General features: G+C 42.3%; 1 protein-coding gene across 5 annotated transcripts in view; it reads left to right on the top strand.

Moving 5' to 3' along the window:
* The window catches only part of grb10b (growth factor receptor-bound protein 10b), a 59,957-nt gene that overhangs the window by 33,825 nt on the left and 12,458 nt on the right, over positions 1–13,674 (top strand). For 4 of the 5 annotated variants that reach the window (XM_029504369.1, XM_029504372.1, XM_029504370.1 and 1 more), the window contains one exon: positions 12,047–12,203. In XM_029504369.1, coding sequence (XP_029360229.1) covers positions 12,047–12,203 — 157 coding nt within the window. Of the gene's footprint in view, positions 1–10,334; positions 10,599–12,046; positions 12,204–13,674 lie in introns of those variants that run through there. The other variant, XM_029504373.1, reaches the window with a different exon arrangement.

Below are 13,674 nucleotides of genomic sequence, written 5' to 3'. Positions count from 1 at the left end.
TTTCAATGAGACCATGATCCCACCAGTCACCATCTCAGTTTGTAGAAATCAAATAACCTGTTTTAAATGAGTAATAATTAATTGCTCTTAGGCATTAAAGTACAAATGTTGTACTGTTAGCTTTTGTTCAGTGATTCACTCTGGGGAGAAAGAAAGAATATGGGGTACTGTAGCATTATTGTTGTTGTTGTTGTTGTTGTTGTTGGTAGTAGTTGTAGTAGTATTAACTAAATCACATTAGCTGCTGGAGAATTTGAATGTTGCATTCCTTTAGTCATTTTGCTAGTCTCTCTCAGCAGCTTGAAGGAAATAACAAACAAAAAAAATGTAACCACTGCTCCATGAGGAGAGTATCTATCATCTACAGAAAACTAAAATGGTCTTCTCTGAAAAATTTTCAGATGAATTCGAATCATTGCTTTGTTTATTACATATTACATATGGTTAATATGTTAGCAAACAAGGCAAACATCAAAGGACAAGTAGGCAAAAGGGCACATTAATATTTTAACTACAGTAAATTCTGTAACCATCCATTCTGGTTGCTGACAAAGACGGCAGCAGGATTATAACTACAAGAGAAAAACGCAGTACATAAATGATGGGCATTGATCCATCCTTCCTCACCCTTTTAGTCCTGAAGCATGGCATTCCCTGGCTGCCTCTTTCCTCAATGTTGGAATTACTCTGGGTCAAAGGGGAGATTTTTCCACTGTAAATGGAAAAGTAGAATGGAATGCTGCCGATGTCCAAACTGCTGGCTTCCGTGTGTGGGAACGTCTGTGTGTGTTTTAAAAGTAAGGTTGTGTTTTGTGCAGAGTGATGTGCGTTGTGTATTGTGTGCATGCATGTGCCTAATGTATGTATATTTGTCTTTACAAGCAGTGGAGCAGTATATGTGCTTGCGTGCGTGTGCGTTCTGCTTCTCATTGTGGTGCTGATGTGTTCTGCAGGCTGCACTGTGCAGAGATCAAAGATGACAGAGAGCCAGAAATCTGTTGGCTCACTCTTCCAGCAGCCTGCCTCCTTTTAAATGGATCTTAAAATGAAACACAGAGCGCGTATCCACACACACACACACACGCACACACGCACATTCACACATTCACACATTCACACATTCACACACACACACACACACTCACGCACCCATCCACACACACACACATACAGACACTTGTTGTATTGTGTAATGTTAAAGTTTGTTGCGTGTGTGATTTGGACTGTATGGGCCACTTGGATTGTTTATGTCCTCCTGATTATTTGAAACTGATGTGAATATAAATAATGTGCTCAAACTGGATGCTTTATCGAGCCTGTGCGTGTGTGCATCCATGTGTGCATATTTGATGCATGTCTGCCTTTTGGCATTATTATATCTAGTCTCTAATCCCAGCACATGTACACAAACTCTCTCTCTCTCTATCACGCACACGCAGATGTACACACTTGGCTGTTATCTGATGCTCTTTGTGGCAGAGGTGGAGGGCATGTAGGCAGTACAGTAACCCTTTGTCAACATGTATGCCCCCATTCCCCTTCTCCCTCTCAACAGCCACATACACACGCAAATACAACGTATGCACAAGTCGCATTGAGTGACTGATAGGATTTGCAGCATTGAGTGCTGTGAAATACAAATTGTTTGGCTCCTGCTGAACAAATGCCACCTGGAGCAGAGCCAGGCAGGTTGTGGTTGAGTCTGGCACATCTCATGTGTCAGGGCCATATTTATCCCTCCCCACTAAATGGAAACATGCCTCGACCTGCTAGCTAGACCTGCTACTGCCACAGAGACACAGACGCACGAGCAGGCACACAAATATATATGGCCTGTTGCTGAGTAATAAGGTAGGAGAGGATGATTAGTCCGAGTAATGACTCAGTTTGAGTAAATAAGATGTTAATGTTGGCTCTGGACAAAGCCACTTGGAAACAGATCAGCATTTCATAGTTTATGTATACAGATTTAGAATATAATGAAGTGTGGCTTATTAACAGACACAAATACTTGAAACCTGTCAAGATCACGACCATGATAAACAAGCATAATTCAGGGCCACCATTTACGCAAATAGTTTGACACTGCACATTAGCATAAAAGTGATCCTGGTACATGCTATATTAAAGTACAGGCGCCCAATGAAAAATAGGCCAGTGTCACAGCTACCACTAAACCATCTGCAGCTATCATCCGCTGCCTGGAGTGCAGCAGAAAACTGTAAGAGATGCACACTTCGTGACAGGCCTGAGACAGTAAAGGAGAAATGTATACACAAAAATTTATTTTAACTGTAGTAATTATGCATAAAATCATACATTTCTTAGATTTAACATAAACTGACTCACTGTAAACTGCTAATAAAAGCAGTGAAGAGAGACAATGGTAATGTATGTAAAGATTTACTTCAGCTTGGTGGTGCGACCAAATTGTGTAAGCGCCAGTAATACAAACGAGGGTAGGTAGACTCCCCTAAGTAGTCTAAATGATGCCACACAATCAATAAATCAATAGGGGTAGACTGTCAAGTGATATATAAATGAAATTCCCGTCATTTCACCATTGAATTATATCATCACATTAATATTTTAGCAACAGGTTTACGAGGGAATCCCATTCCGGGAGTTTTAAATTCTTCATGGAATTAATTAAAGTAAACTGTAAGCTTTAAATATCAGAAAATGTTTAGTAATTCTTTCTGTACTTAGTGGATTTTCTGCATTAAATATAACTAAAGTTCCATCTTTCCATGAAAACATGACTGGACCACCCGAGGCCTTTAGGGGATGATGACTTTTAATGGTCCATCCTTCAGTCCTTGTCCCAGAGGGCAGGCAGTGTAAGATTAGAAGGCCCAACTTTCACCCAGTCAAAAGGGAGACAGATCCCATTACTCCTGCAGCTAATGGGAATCCCTGATAGTGCTCGCTCTCGGCTTCATCTCTGCCCAGTTAAAATGGTCACACTACTAAAATGTGTGTTTTCTTTTGTCTATCTTATGACAAACTGCTGACGGGGTTAGGGTGTGCAAAGCAGATGAACAACATCTGGGGCACAACTACAGATATAGTTCATGACACTCTACTTGGAAGTATAACTTTGAGTGAGTGTGTTTTTAGTTTACTGGTGCACTGCATACACACAATTAAGTGTGTGAATGCAGGTGTACACCTACATGTGTAGGTTTGTTTTTGTGTTTCACAAAGAGAGCAATGTGTTGCTGCCTGTAGGCATTTCATCTGGCCAAAGCCGAGCAGAGCTGTTGGATTCATGTAGGTCATGGAGACTACAGCTCCCTCTCCCTCTGCCTTCCCTCTGTTCTCTGTCTCTTTCCACCCCCCCACCCCTCTCTCTCTCTCTCTCTCTCTCTCTCTCTCTCTGTCTCTCTCACTGTGAAACTAGGACAGCTCAGATTTCTGAAGCTGCTGCAGTGAAGAGGCAGAAAGAGAGGGAAGAAAGGGGAAGAAGCAGCAGAACAGAAAATGAGAAAATAAAAAGTAATAAAAATGTTTTATTAGATTATTTTGTCACTGTACCGCGTATCTGGTCTGTACCACAGGAAGCAGTTTATTGGTTTAACTATTTATATTTTCATTCTTTTGGAAAGTTTGAAAGCCAGCAGATTTATGTGTTACAGGCAAAGCTCCACAATTCCTATTAGATATTCAATCACATAGAAGCAGTTCACAGTTAAAAGCTGAGTCATTTGTTCTCATTTTTGTGGCATATTTCACTTCCAAATATCTGGCTGTCCGTTTCATCCTCACTGGAAGTGCCACAAAAATTAATAAAATACTTGAGGACGACACACCGCATCTATTGAAAGTAGGGATCTGTGTCAGTGGAAAAAGAGAGAGCATGACAGGCAGAAGACACTGTGATCGTGGCGTCTCTGGGGAGAACTTTCATTATTGAGGACAGTTTGTACAGAACTGTAACATGCTGTGATTCCTCAGAAATGAGAATGATTATTCGCAGTTGCCTGTGATGGTAGCAGTCCTCTTTTTACACCCACTGAATATAAGGTGCTAAATATGCTGTTGTCCCGTAGTCTTAATTTATTATTCTATCTATTCAAACACTTCACTCGAAATTAGTTTTATGAACATGATGTAACAGAATAATCGCAGCAGGTTACTTGCTAGTCTTGTTACTCTTATGAAATGAATCGAGTATAATTAATTGGGATACTATTTTTTTTGCCTTACTTGCATATGAAAGCACAGTGTAACACCATCATACACTCAGTGGACCATTTTCAATGTATTGCCATAATCATGCCAGTGATGTCATCCTTTGTTTGCCCAATCACAATTCCCTTACCCACTTCCTCTGCCCTCCTGTTGCGCGAATGGACAATGGCCTCAGATCAGAAATGGTTTGAAAGGACATTTACTGCCTGGGGTTTGCTGGCAATCAGCCCTGCAGGACAATTAAGCATCCACTCTTAATTTACCCCTTTTGGTAAAATATTTGGCTCCTTGCAGGCTGTTTCTCAGCAGGTAGTCACACGAAGTATACCGCATTCCAAATTATTATGCAAATTATATATATATTTTTTTTTTTTTTCAGATTTTCCCAAATAGCCGATGCAAATGACAGTTAGTTATAATTTTCAAGTCATCAAAGTCATCATTCCAATTTTATAAAACAAACCTCCCAATGATGTCAGTGTTTTTTAGTACTATAATCATAAATTCTAAATGCACTGTTCCAAATTATGATGCACGACAGAGTTTCAAAACATTTTTAGGTTGTAAAGAACTGAAAATGGTTATTTGTTGAATTTGCAGCATTAGGAGGTCATATTTACCGAAATCAAAAGCTGTTCTCATCAAAAATATCTTAACAGGCCAAGTTTCATGTTAACATACTGTAGGACCTTTTCTTTGATATCCATTTTATCCATTTAACTTGATAGTTTTTGGAGACTTTCTGCTTGAATTTATTTGCAGGATATAGTATCCCAGAGCTGCTGTTCTAATGTGAACTGCCTCCCACCCTCATAGATCTTTTGCTACAGGAGGCCACAAATGTTCTCAATAGGGTTGAGGTCGGGGAGGATGGGGGGCCACACCATGAGTTTCTCTCCTTTCATGTCCATAGCAGCCAATGACACGGAGGTATTCTTTGCAGCATGAGATGGTGCATTGTCATGCATGACAATGATTTTGCTACGGACGGCACAGTTCTTCATTTTGTTCCATTGAAGAAAGTGGTCCGTCAGAAACTCTATATATGTTTCACACCTTCAGGGACCCTAAAGGGGCCTAGCAGCTCTCTACCCATGATTCCGACCCAAAACGTGGCTCCGCCTCCTCCTTACTGACGTCGCAGCCTTGTTGGGACATCCCCTACCATCCCCTACTCCATACATCTGGACCATCCACAGTTGCACAGCACTCAGCAGTAAACAACACTGTTTGAAAATTAGTCTTCATATGTTTATGGGCCCACTGCAACTGTTTCTGCTTGTCAGCATTGGTTAGGGGCGGCCTAACAGTACGGTTTATGCCCAACTGCAAGCCTCTGGAGGATCCTACACCTTGAGGTTCACGGGACTCTAGAGGCACCAGCAGCTTCAAACACCTGTTGCTTTGTAATGGCATTTTAGCAGCTGCTCTCTTAATCTGATGAATTGAGCAATATGTCATCCAAGCTGATTGTATAAAAGGAGTTGACCCATTCTAATTTGCATGACAAATATTTATATTGTTGCTTTAAGCTTGTGCCTTGTGCAGTATTTTTTTTTTTTCAGAAAAGTGTACGAACTGACAAGGCCTCTGCCTTCAAAACTGTTCTATTTTCCTGTAAATGCATAGTTTCATAATAATCTCTGACTTCTCTATATTTCTGAGTTTAATTTGTGCTTTTGTCCTGTATTGCTAACAAAATTTCATCTGGCTTGGCTCCAGAAATTTCCAGACCTTCAACTTTCTGAGCCTGTGTGGGTGTTAAGACTCCATTGTTTACAGACAGAGAAGGCTCTGTGGGGTAACTACACAATATACAGTGTATGGTCTAATGCATGGCTGCACAGTGGCAGAGATGGCAGCCTGCCACTGTCCTACGTTTCTCTCAATACATCTCTCTCTATATGGCATCCCTCCATCTCTCCTACCCCCTCCCTTCCTTCCTTCCTTCCTTCTTTCTTCATTTACTATTCCTACTAAAGTCCTTTCTGCTTTCTTTTTCTTCGCTTAGCCCAGATATGTCTCTGTGCCTTGGGTCTTAATTTGATGCTGTAATTGGATGACAAGGGACAGTTCACCCTCTCTTCCTCATGAGTCAGCAGAGTTTTCTTGGCGATTGCCTCCCACTCCTGCTGACTACAGGCGCTGAGTTGGGACGGCCAATTGTCTGAGGCTCATTCAGGTTTTTTGTGTCTCTATCTCATCATCCGGTCATCATTTTCCAAGGGTGGCCCAGGCCACACACAGCACCACATTACAGTCAGAGGAGTTTTATAGAGGGCACTTGTTCATGGGAATATGGAGCTGGGGTGGGTTGGTTGAGCCAAATCAGCTTATAAATGGCTACAGTTGTTGTTTTGTGAGACAGAGAGGGAGCAGATGTTGAATGGAGGGGTCTGTCTTGGCAAGACTGATAACCTCCAAAAGCCAGCATTCAGGAGTTTCCATGTAGCCCGTGAATACCAATGCTGTCAAACTGTGCAATCATACCTAACCACATTGGATTCACTTAGCAAACATAGAATTCAGTTTTTCTTTGTATCATGTAAATCTAAAAAAGTGCTATTAGCCATTATCATGGCCAGCAGATTTCATTTTATAGCCCCTGATTTAATAATTGTTTTCTTAACGAATCCCAAATTAACAGGATGCAAGCACCAACGAGGTTTGACAGCACAGCATTCAATAGCAAATGAATGCAATACAGAATTTAGGAAGGGAAGGAGTTTTTGCTCTAAATATTCCATTCTATTAGCATCAAGCTCAGCCAGTCGGATGTTGAGGATACAGACGGTTAAGGTTCGTTTAAGGGTTGCGGTTGGGGTAGGCCATAATTGCACACAGCCTAAAGGATCAACTCAGGGCAAGAAAGTCCCTGTGCTGTGTTAATCGGAAAATTCCCCTGTTGCTCCAGTATTCCTGGAAGAGTAGACATGGCAGTTGGTATCAAGGGTGACACATTGGCGCAAAAAAAAAAAAAAAAAAAGGACTTCTGGTGATAACTGTGGTTTGCATTTTGCTTTCACTCTGCTTTTTTTTTTTTTTTTTTTTTTTTAAGCAACGCTGACTTTCTTCTTCCTGGTGCAGCTCTTATCCATGTTGCATTCCCCTTTTTCAAGTGCTTCACAATATCACCCACATGTAATGGATCGTAATGTGTGTGCAGGCTTGTATGTGTAATGTGTAGCAGTCTTTTAGCATTGTAATCTGCCACAGTAACTCCTATCTGATGTAATGGCCTGTAATTTGTACGTAATACCGCTGGAACTATTTATAGACCTGCAAACAACTCCTGACGTGAGGGATGTGTGGGTCCATGTGACCTGCTGGGCGTGCACACACATGCTTGTGTACATATTTCAGTTTGCACAAAGAACGTCCTCATACGGCCTGCACTTTACTTTCTCTTTGCCTCTTTAAGCCTGTCTGGTTTCTGTCTGGCCATATCTTTGTGTGAGTCTGTGGGAGGATTGTTTTACATCCAGAAACTGCAATGAACAAAAAACTGAATAAAAATTGAATTGAAAATGAGATATATATGCACACTTAGCAGGGGGTCTACGAATGAGTATGTGTGACTGGGCACATCTGGGGACCTGTGTGTCTGATAGCGTGTGTGTGTGTGTGTGTGTGTGTGTGTGTGTGTGTGTGTGTGTGTGTGTGTGTGTGTGTGTGTGTGTGTGTGTGTGTGTGTGTGTTGCCTAAAGCTCTCAGTCTCTCCCTGGGGGATTACATCACAGGGCAGCTATCAGACCTGAGTCATCAGAGAAGCAGAGAGGCCCTGCTCTGCTCTGCTCCTCCATTTAATATTTGCACGAATTAGAAGATAAGAAAAAAATATTTTTCCTTCTTTCTTTCTCTCTTTAACCCATGTCTGCCTAATTTTTTAACCTGCATGTCTATTCTTTGCCTTTATAGGCAAGAAGTAGAGTAGGTCAGTTGAAATGTGTCACTGTGCCGTCATCACCATGCTTTCTCATTCCTTCGGCTTCTGAGGCACTCTCATGGCATTGCCACACTTCCACATCTTCTGAAGCATCAGGTGCCTCCCCACCTGCAAATTATTCCACATTTGTTATTTAGATGTATCTTTTTTCCACCTGTTAAGGCAGCCCATGACAGACAACGTAACTGAAGCATTTTGTTGGTTCAGGCTAACCTCTGAAGTCACACACACTCTCAGCTGTGTCTGTGTCATCTGTCAAAATCACCACTCACAGTTAAAGACCTCCATTAGGGTGGTCGCTGTCATAGGACAAAATACTTTCCGGGTGACTGATGCAGATTTTTCTGCGCGTATTACTACCAGCAACTTGCTGTTTGTCATCAACAAAAGTTCGTCAACATGCCATCTATATATCTACATTGACCTCAATGAACCTATAGACTTATGACTAATTGCAGCACTGTCTGCAAAAACCTGTATTGCAGTACATGAGAACCGTCCACACTTCTTGGGGCTTTCCCCCCTGGCTGACTAACTTGTGACATAGACTGGGGTGTGTGTCTTGGTGTTTGTGAGTGTGTGAGTGCAGTGGGTTGATAGAGGTGGGTGAGACAGACAGCTGGGCAGTCTCTGATATGTACTTAACAGTAGAAAGCATTCATACTACACATTTTGCTTCCCTGTGTCACCAAACAGCCTCTCTCTCTCTCTCTCTCTCTCTCTCTCCCTCTCTCTCTCTGCTTCCCACTCCTTTTCCCTTCACCTCTGATGTCTGTCTGTCTCCTGTTTCTCCCTATCCTACACACACACACCTACATATGTGCTTGTGTGCATGTGCAATCATCCAGGCACTTCTCGCTCTCTCTCTCTCTCCCCTCCCCCCTTGCCAAAGACATTCACACCCCACCCATCCACTCATGCCCCTCCCACCATCTCTCCCCAAAGTCTCCCACTACAGTAAATTAAGTTGTAGCACTTTGACCACTGTTTCCTCTTTCCCTCTCAGGAACTGTGTATATTCCTGGATTACACTTCATTCAGATGGGCAAACACACACACACACACACACACACACACACACACACACACACACACACACACACACACACACACACACATATACCCATACCCTCCCTTCTCCTGAAAAAACTTTGGGAAAATAACTGCAGTTTCTTGAAGGGCAGCATAAAGCTGTTCTCACCTCTTCCAGACGGGGTGTGTCGGGGGCTTTTGTCCGTCTAATGCTGTATTAAATATCTGAGTTAAAAGGAGGAATGGGGTAGGGTGGGTAGGGGGGTGGTGTGAATGTGTCTGCATGCAAAAGGTTTTTGGTTCTTTACAGAGAAAGTAATGTTGGCACAAAGTAAGCCACCAGGGAGGAGAAGATCGGTGTGCTCAAGTGTTGCCCCAGGTTTGTTTCATTTCATTTAATCTGTAATGAGTCTTGCTACCACTGTGTGAGGCACAGAGATCTGACTGTAGAGTTTATAGTTAAGCCAATGGGAAGGAGGAAAGAAGGGACGGCAAGAGGAAGAGGGGGGAAAAAACGGAGAGAAAGACAACAAGCCCTTACTCGAAGTCTTCTGAACATTTTGGATGCCAGTAAAGGGACAAAGACAAACTTTTTTTGAGCTTCTTCCTTATCCTTGTTCTTCCTCCACCTCCTCACTGCCCCACACCCTTCTCAAATGAACCCTCTCTCTACGAGCTCAGAAAAGGAAACTGAGGCAAAGAGCTTGCAAGAGGTCGGTCTGAAAAAGTTGGCTGTGTCTGTCCATGACTGTGCGTCTGTGTGTCTACTGGAGTGTGTATGCCTGTGTGTGTGTGTGCGTGCGCGTGCATGTGTAAGCGCACACACGCCTGGGTCTGTGTGGGAATGATTACATCAGCCTGCTGCAGCCTTATGATTGGTTAGTGAGCGTGTGGTTTGATTCAGTGTGCCTTGGAGTCCGTGGCTGAGGCTGTAACCCTTTGTGAGGGGGAGAGAGAGAGAGAGAGGGAGAGAGAGGGAGAGAGGGAGGGAGGGAGAAAAGGAAAGATAGTTGTCAGACTCAGCCGGCACTGAAAGCACTGTACTGTACCTGCTGCCATTCGATCGCTGACTGTCTCTGTGAGCAGCACAGACACCAGCTTTAGGTCACACAGACAGTTCTTTTTTTTTTTTTTTTTTCTTCTTCTTCTTCTTCTTCTTCCTCTTCTTTTAGACAGAACCAGCGGCCTAGATAGACTGAGCGACTAGACTCCAGGCTATGTGACAGGTAGCACAACCGCAACTATTGGTATCAAAATTTGCATCTCTACCTCTCTCTGGAGGAGACAAGGCACCAGAAGAGCAAGGTTTTCTGTCGTTATTCGTGTGTGATTGAGCTTGTGTGCGTATGTGAGTGTGTGGGGAGCCAGACTCAGTCCAAAAATGCCTTCGTGTTCCCCGGACTGCTGCTTATTGCGGGCCGTAGAGGTAAGACTGCTCTTTTTCAGTGTCTCTTATCTCTCTTTGTGGTCTCTGCCTCTCTTCGCGTTTTCCATTTTAATTGCATTTTTCTTTGAAGTCCTGCTATGTTTAACCAGAGGCGAGAAAAAGCATGTGTAAATACCTCAAAATCTGAAGACAACTTGGCTTTTTCAAGATTTGAAAATAGCGATTGGGGGGGCGGAACTGTCAAATGCATCAGCAGGTTTGAATGATTGAGGTGTCTTTGCTTACTGTCTTGAGCATTTTAGATCGATAGAGAACCTCAGGTCAGGTTTGTGCAAACTGTAATGCTATAAACTGTGTCTTTGCCCAGGAAGAGCACAGAATTTCCCTCTCATGGTGTATTATGTGAGGAGCATGCATGCACTTCATGTGTAGGCTTAGCAGGCTGGATTTCTGTGTAGGCTTACAAGTCTGGATTCCTCTGCAGGTTAAGTAGGCTGCTCTAGTTTTCTCTGTCGGATATGAGCCGTGTATCCAGTGAATTGTATCCCATTGAAAAGACAATGTACGGACAGCTTGCTGATTTAGGACTAATTGCCACTGTAGAGATGGCAGTTATAAGTCCAGGACTATCGGGTGAATATCACGGTTTATATTGGTGTACAGGAATGTCTGGCTGTCAATGTGTCTCTGTTTCACAGATGGGATCTTAGACAGGGGTTCGTACATTTATCACCTGATGCACTATTTCAATACATTATAATCATTGTGCTGTATGTTTCCGACACACACAAAACATCAGTGGTGTATCAAAATGCGAGTGAACTTTTGTTTGAGCCAGTATTGGGTCAGTAATGGGAACAAAAAGAAAACAGGAGTTATGGAAAAAAACATCATGAATTATTAAAGAATTCCTTTCGTCTTTTACTGGCAAATGAAGTTCAACATTTTAATTTACTTGACTTTAGGAAATCTTATCTGTGGGTACTGCAAAGTTTTTCAATAAGCTTCAATTGGAAATAGGGGGTCGTACGTAGGGTCCTAGCATGGACGGCCCTGCCCTGTATCAACAAGAGCAATTTCTTGTTATACAATACAGTATATTTGCTGCTGTATTACACCAACAAGTTGCTTAAAGAAAAGCTTGTTCTGTGATTGCTTAGACCACAATTACTACATAGTCTTAAATGTGTGTTTGTTTCTATTGTATGCTATAATTACAGGCCTGGTTATGCTATAGGGTATAGGCTGCTATATGAGAAATGCCATTCAAGTGTTTGAAGAAAATTGTTGGCTTCACCCATCTATTGGGCTCAGTGTTCAAAAATGGTTGGTGTTGTATGACTTTAACACAACCTGACAAGCAATCAAAAAATCTATGATCCAAACCTTTTTTGAATTTTCTTATCGATGAAATACCTTCAAACTATCTCTCTTCATCATGTTTTGTTTTGCTTTTTTCTTTTGTTGTTTTTTTTTTTTTTGCGCAGATTGTGAAGATCTTTAGTGAAGACGGCATGGGTAAAGTGGTGGAGATCCCGGCCGACATGACAGCCAGGGACCTGTGTCAGCTCCTGGTTTATAAAAGCCATTGTGTGGACAACAACAGTTGGGCACTTGTTGAACATCACCCACTGCTAGGGCTAGGTAAGGGGCTGAGCCTGCAGGCCTGAAACCCTGCTCACATCCACACCAAAGCACACACACTCACATGCCCTCACTTGCCTGTGCAGACACTTGTGGACTTTTGGGTGGACTAGGAAATGCACGACAATCACTGACATACACGTGCGTACTCACATGCATGCATTCTCAACCCCTACTTGCATGCTTTCAGTTCAGGCGCATATTCTCACGCAGGTATGTATTCAAGAATGATTGTATGCACATACAGCACAACATATATCCACGAACAGAGCCATTGTGTCCAGTGATCTGGAGAGCCAGGACAATGATGCCTCATGGAAAACCGAGGCTGATGTTGCTCACACACACACTGACCTGCTTGTCACTGAAGAGCATATAGGTTAAACACATTGATCAGTTTGTTCGAACAGAGAATGGCGGCAATAAATAATGCATAGCACATGAGGTCAGAGTTACATTTGCACTGACAGACCAACGATTTACTGATTTCTGTAGGGACGAGATTGAAAGAGTTGATAGAAGAGTTGAAAGCTGAGCAAAATCAAACAATGCTTGATCTGAATATACAGCAGCTCTCTTAGAGCTTTCGCTAGCTATAGCTTTTGGAGTGTGATCTGATAGATAGTCCTGACCTCTGTGACATGGAGGCTGATGCTAATTGCATGAATATAAGATGATGTATGTTTGAGCCCAGTTATTCCATCCAGTAGTCTTACCGTAAATGGAGACAGCCTTTCCCAGGGGCCCTTGTTAAAGCTTACCAAAACTTTAGCACCTCTTTGGGAACCAGCAGATAATCTCTTAGTGCCACCTCATAAATTAAACAAACACGCCAATTGATAGATTTTACTGCCTGAAGCAGTCGTCTTTAGAGTCTTTGGAGCATAACAGAGTAATCTAATTTGGTGTTAGTGGTTTAGAGAAAAGTTCATTGTTTATGCTGAGGATATTTTTAACTCTGGCAGGCTCATGTGAAGTCACAACACTGCCCGGATTCAGGTCTAAAATCACCCAGGACATGGACAAAGATCCAGTACAGATCCACCTCAGATATCTCTATCCTCAGTGACCCGTGAAGAAGATAGTTTAGAAGAAGATTATATGATGCTTTTATTTATTATTTTATTTGTATTTTTTTCAGTAATTACTGTAGAGGAATTACAAAAGGGCTCACAGTGGAAGCCAGCAGATAAGAAGCTAAAGGAAGAGAAGGTGATAACTGAAGGTTATGAATTAACAGCTGAAGAAATGCAACTGATGAAACTGTAACAAAACCTTTGCTGACTTGTGCTCTGCTCAGTATCTCAGAGTCAGTGTAATGTTATTGATCTAGTGCTATAAATGACACATCAGAGAGCTGGTGGAGATAGTTGATGAAGCGTTTAAAAGGATATCTTTGATGTTAGAGGATCTTTATATCAGAAGTGGGAAAGCCATAGACACTGCTCTTCTGAAAATAGAAAGCCCCTCA

The sequence above is a fragment of the Echeneis naucrates genome, chromosome 6, assembly GCF_900963305.1.
Source record: "Echeneis naucrates chromosome 6, fEcheNa1.1, whole genome shotgun sequence".
Lineage (NCBI taxonomy): Eukaryota > Metazoa > Chordata > Actinopteri > Carangiformes > Echeneidae > Echeneis > Echeneis naucrates.
The sequence above is the reverse complement of the archived record's forward strand: the minus strand, read 5'-3'. Positions and strand labels throughout refer to the sequence as shown.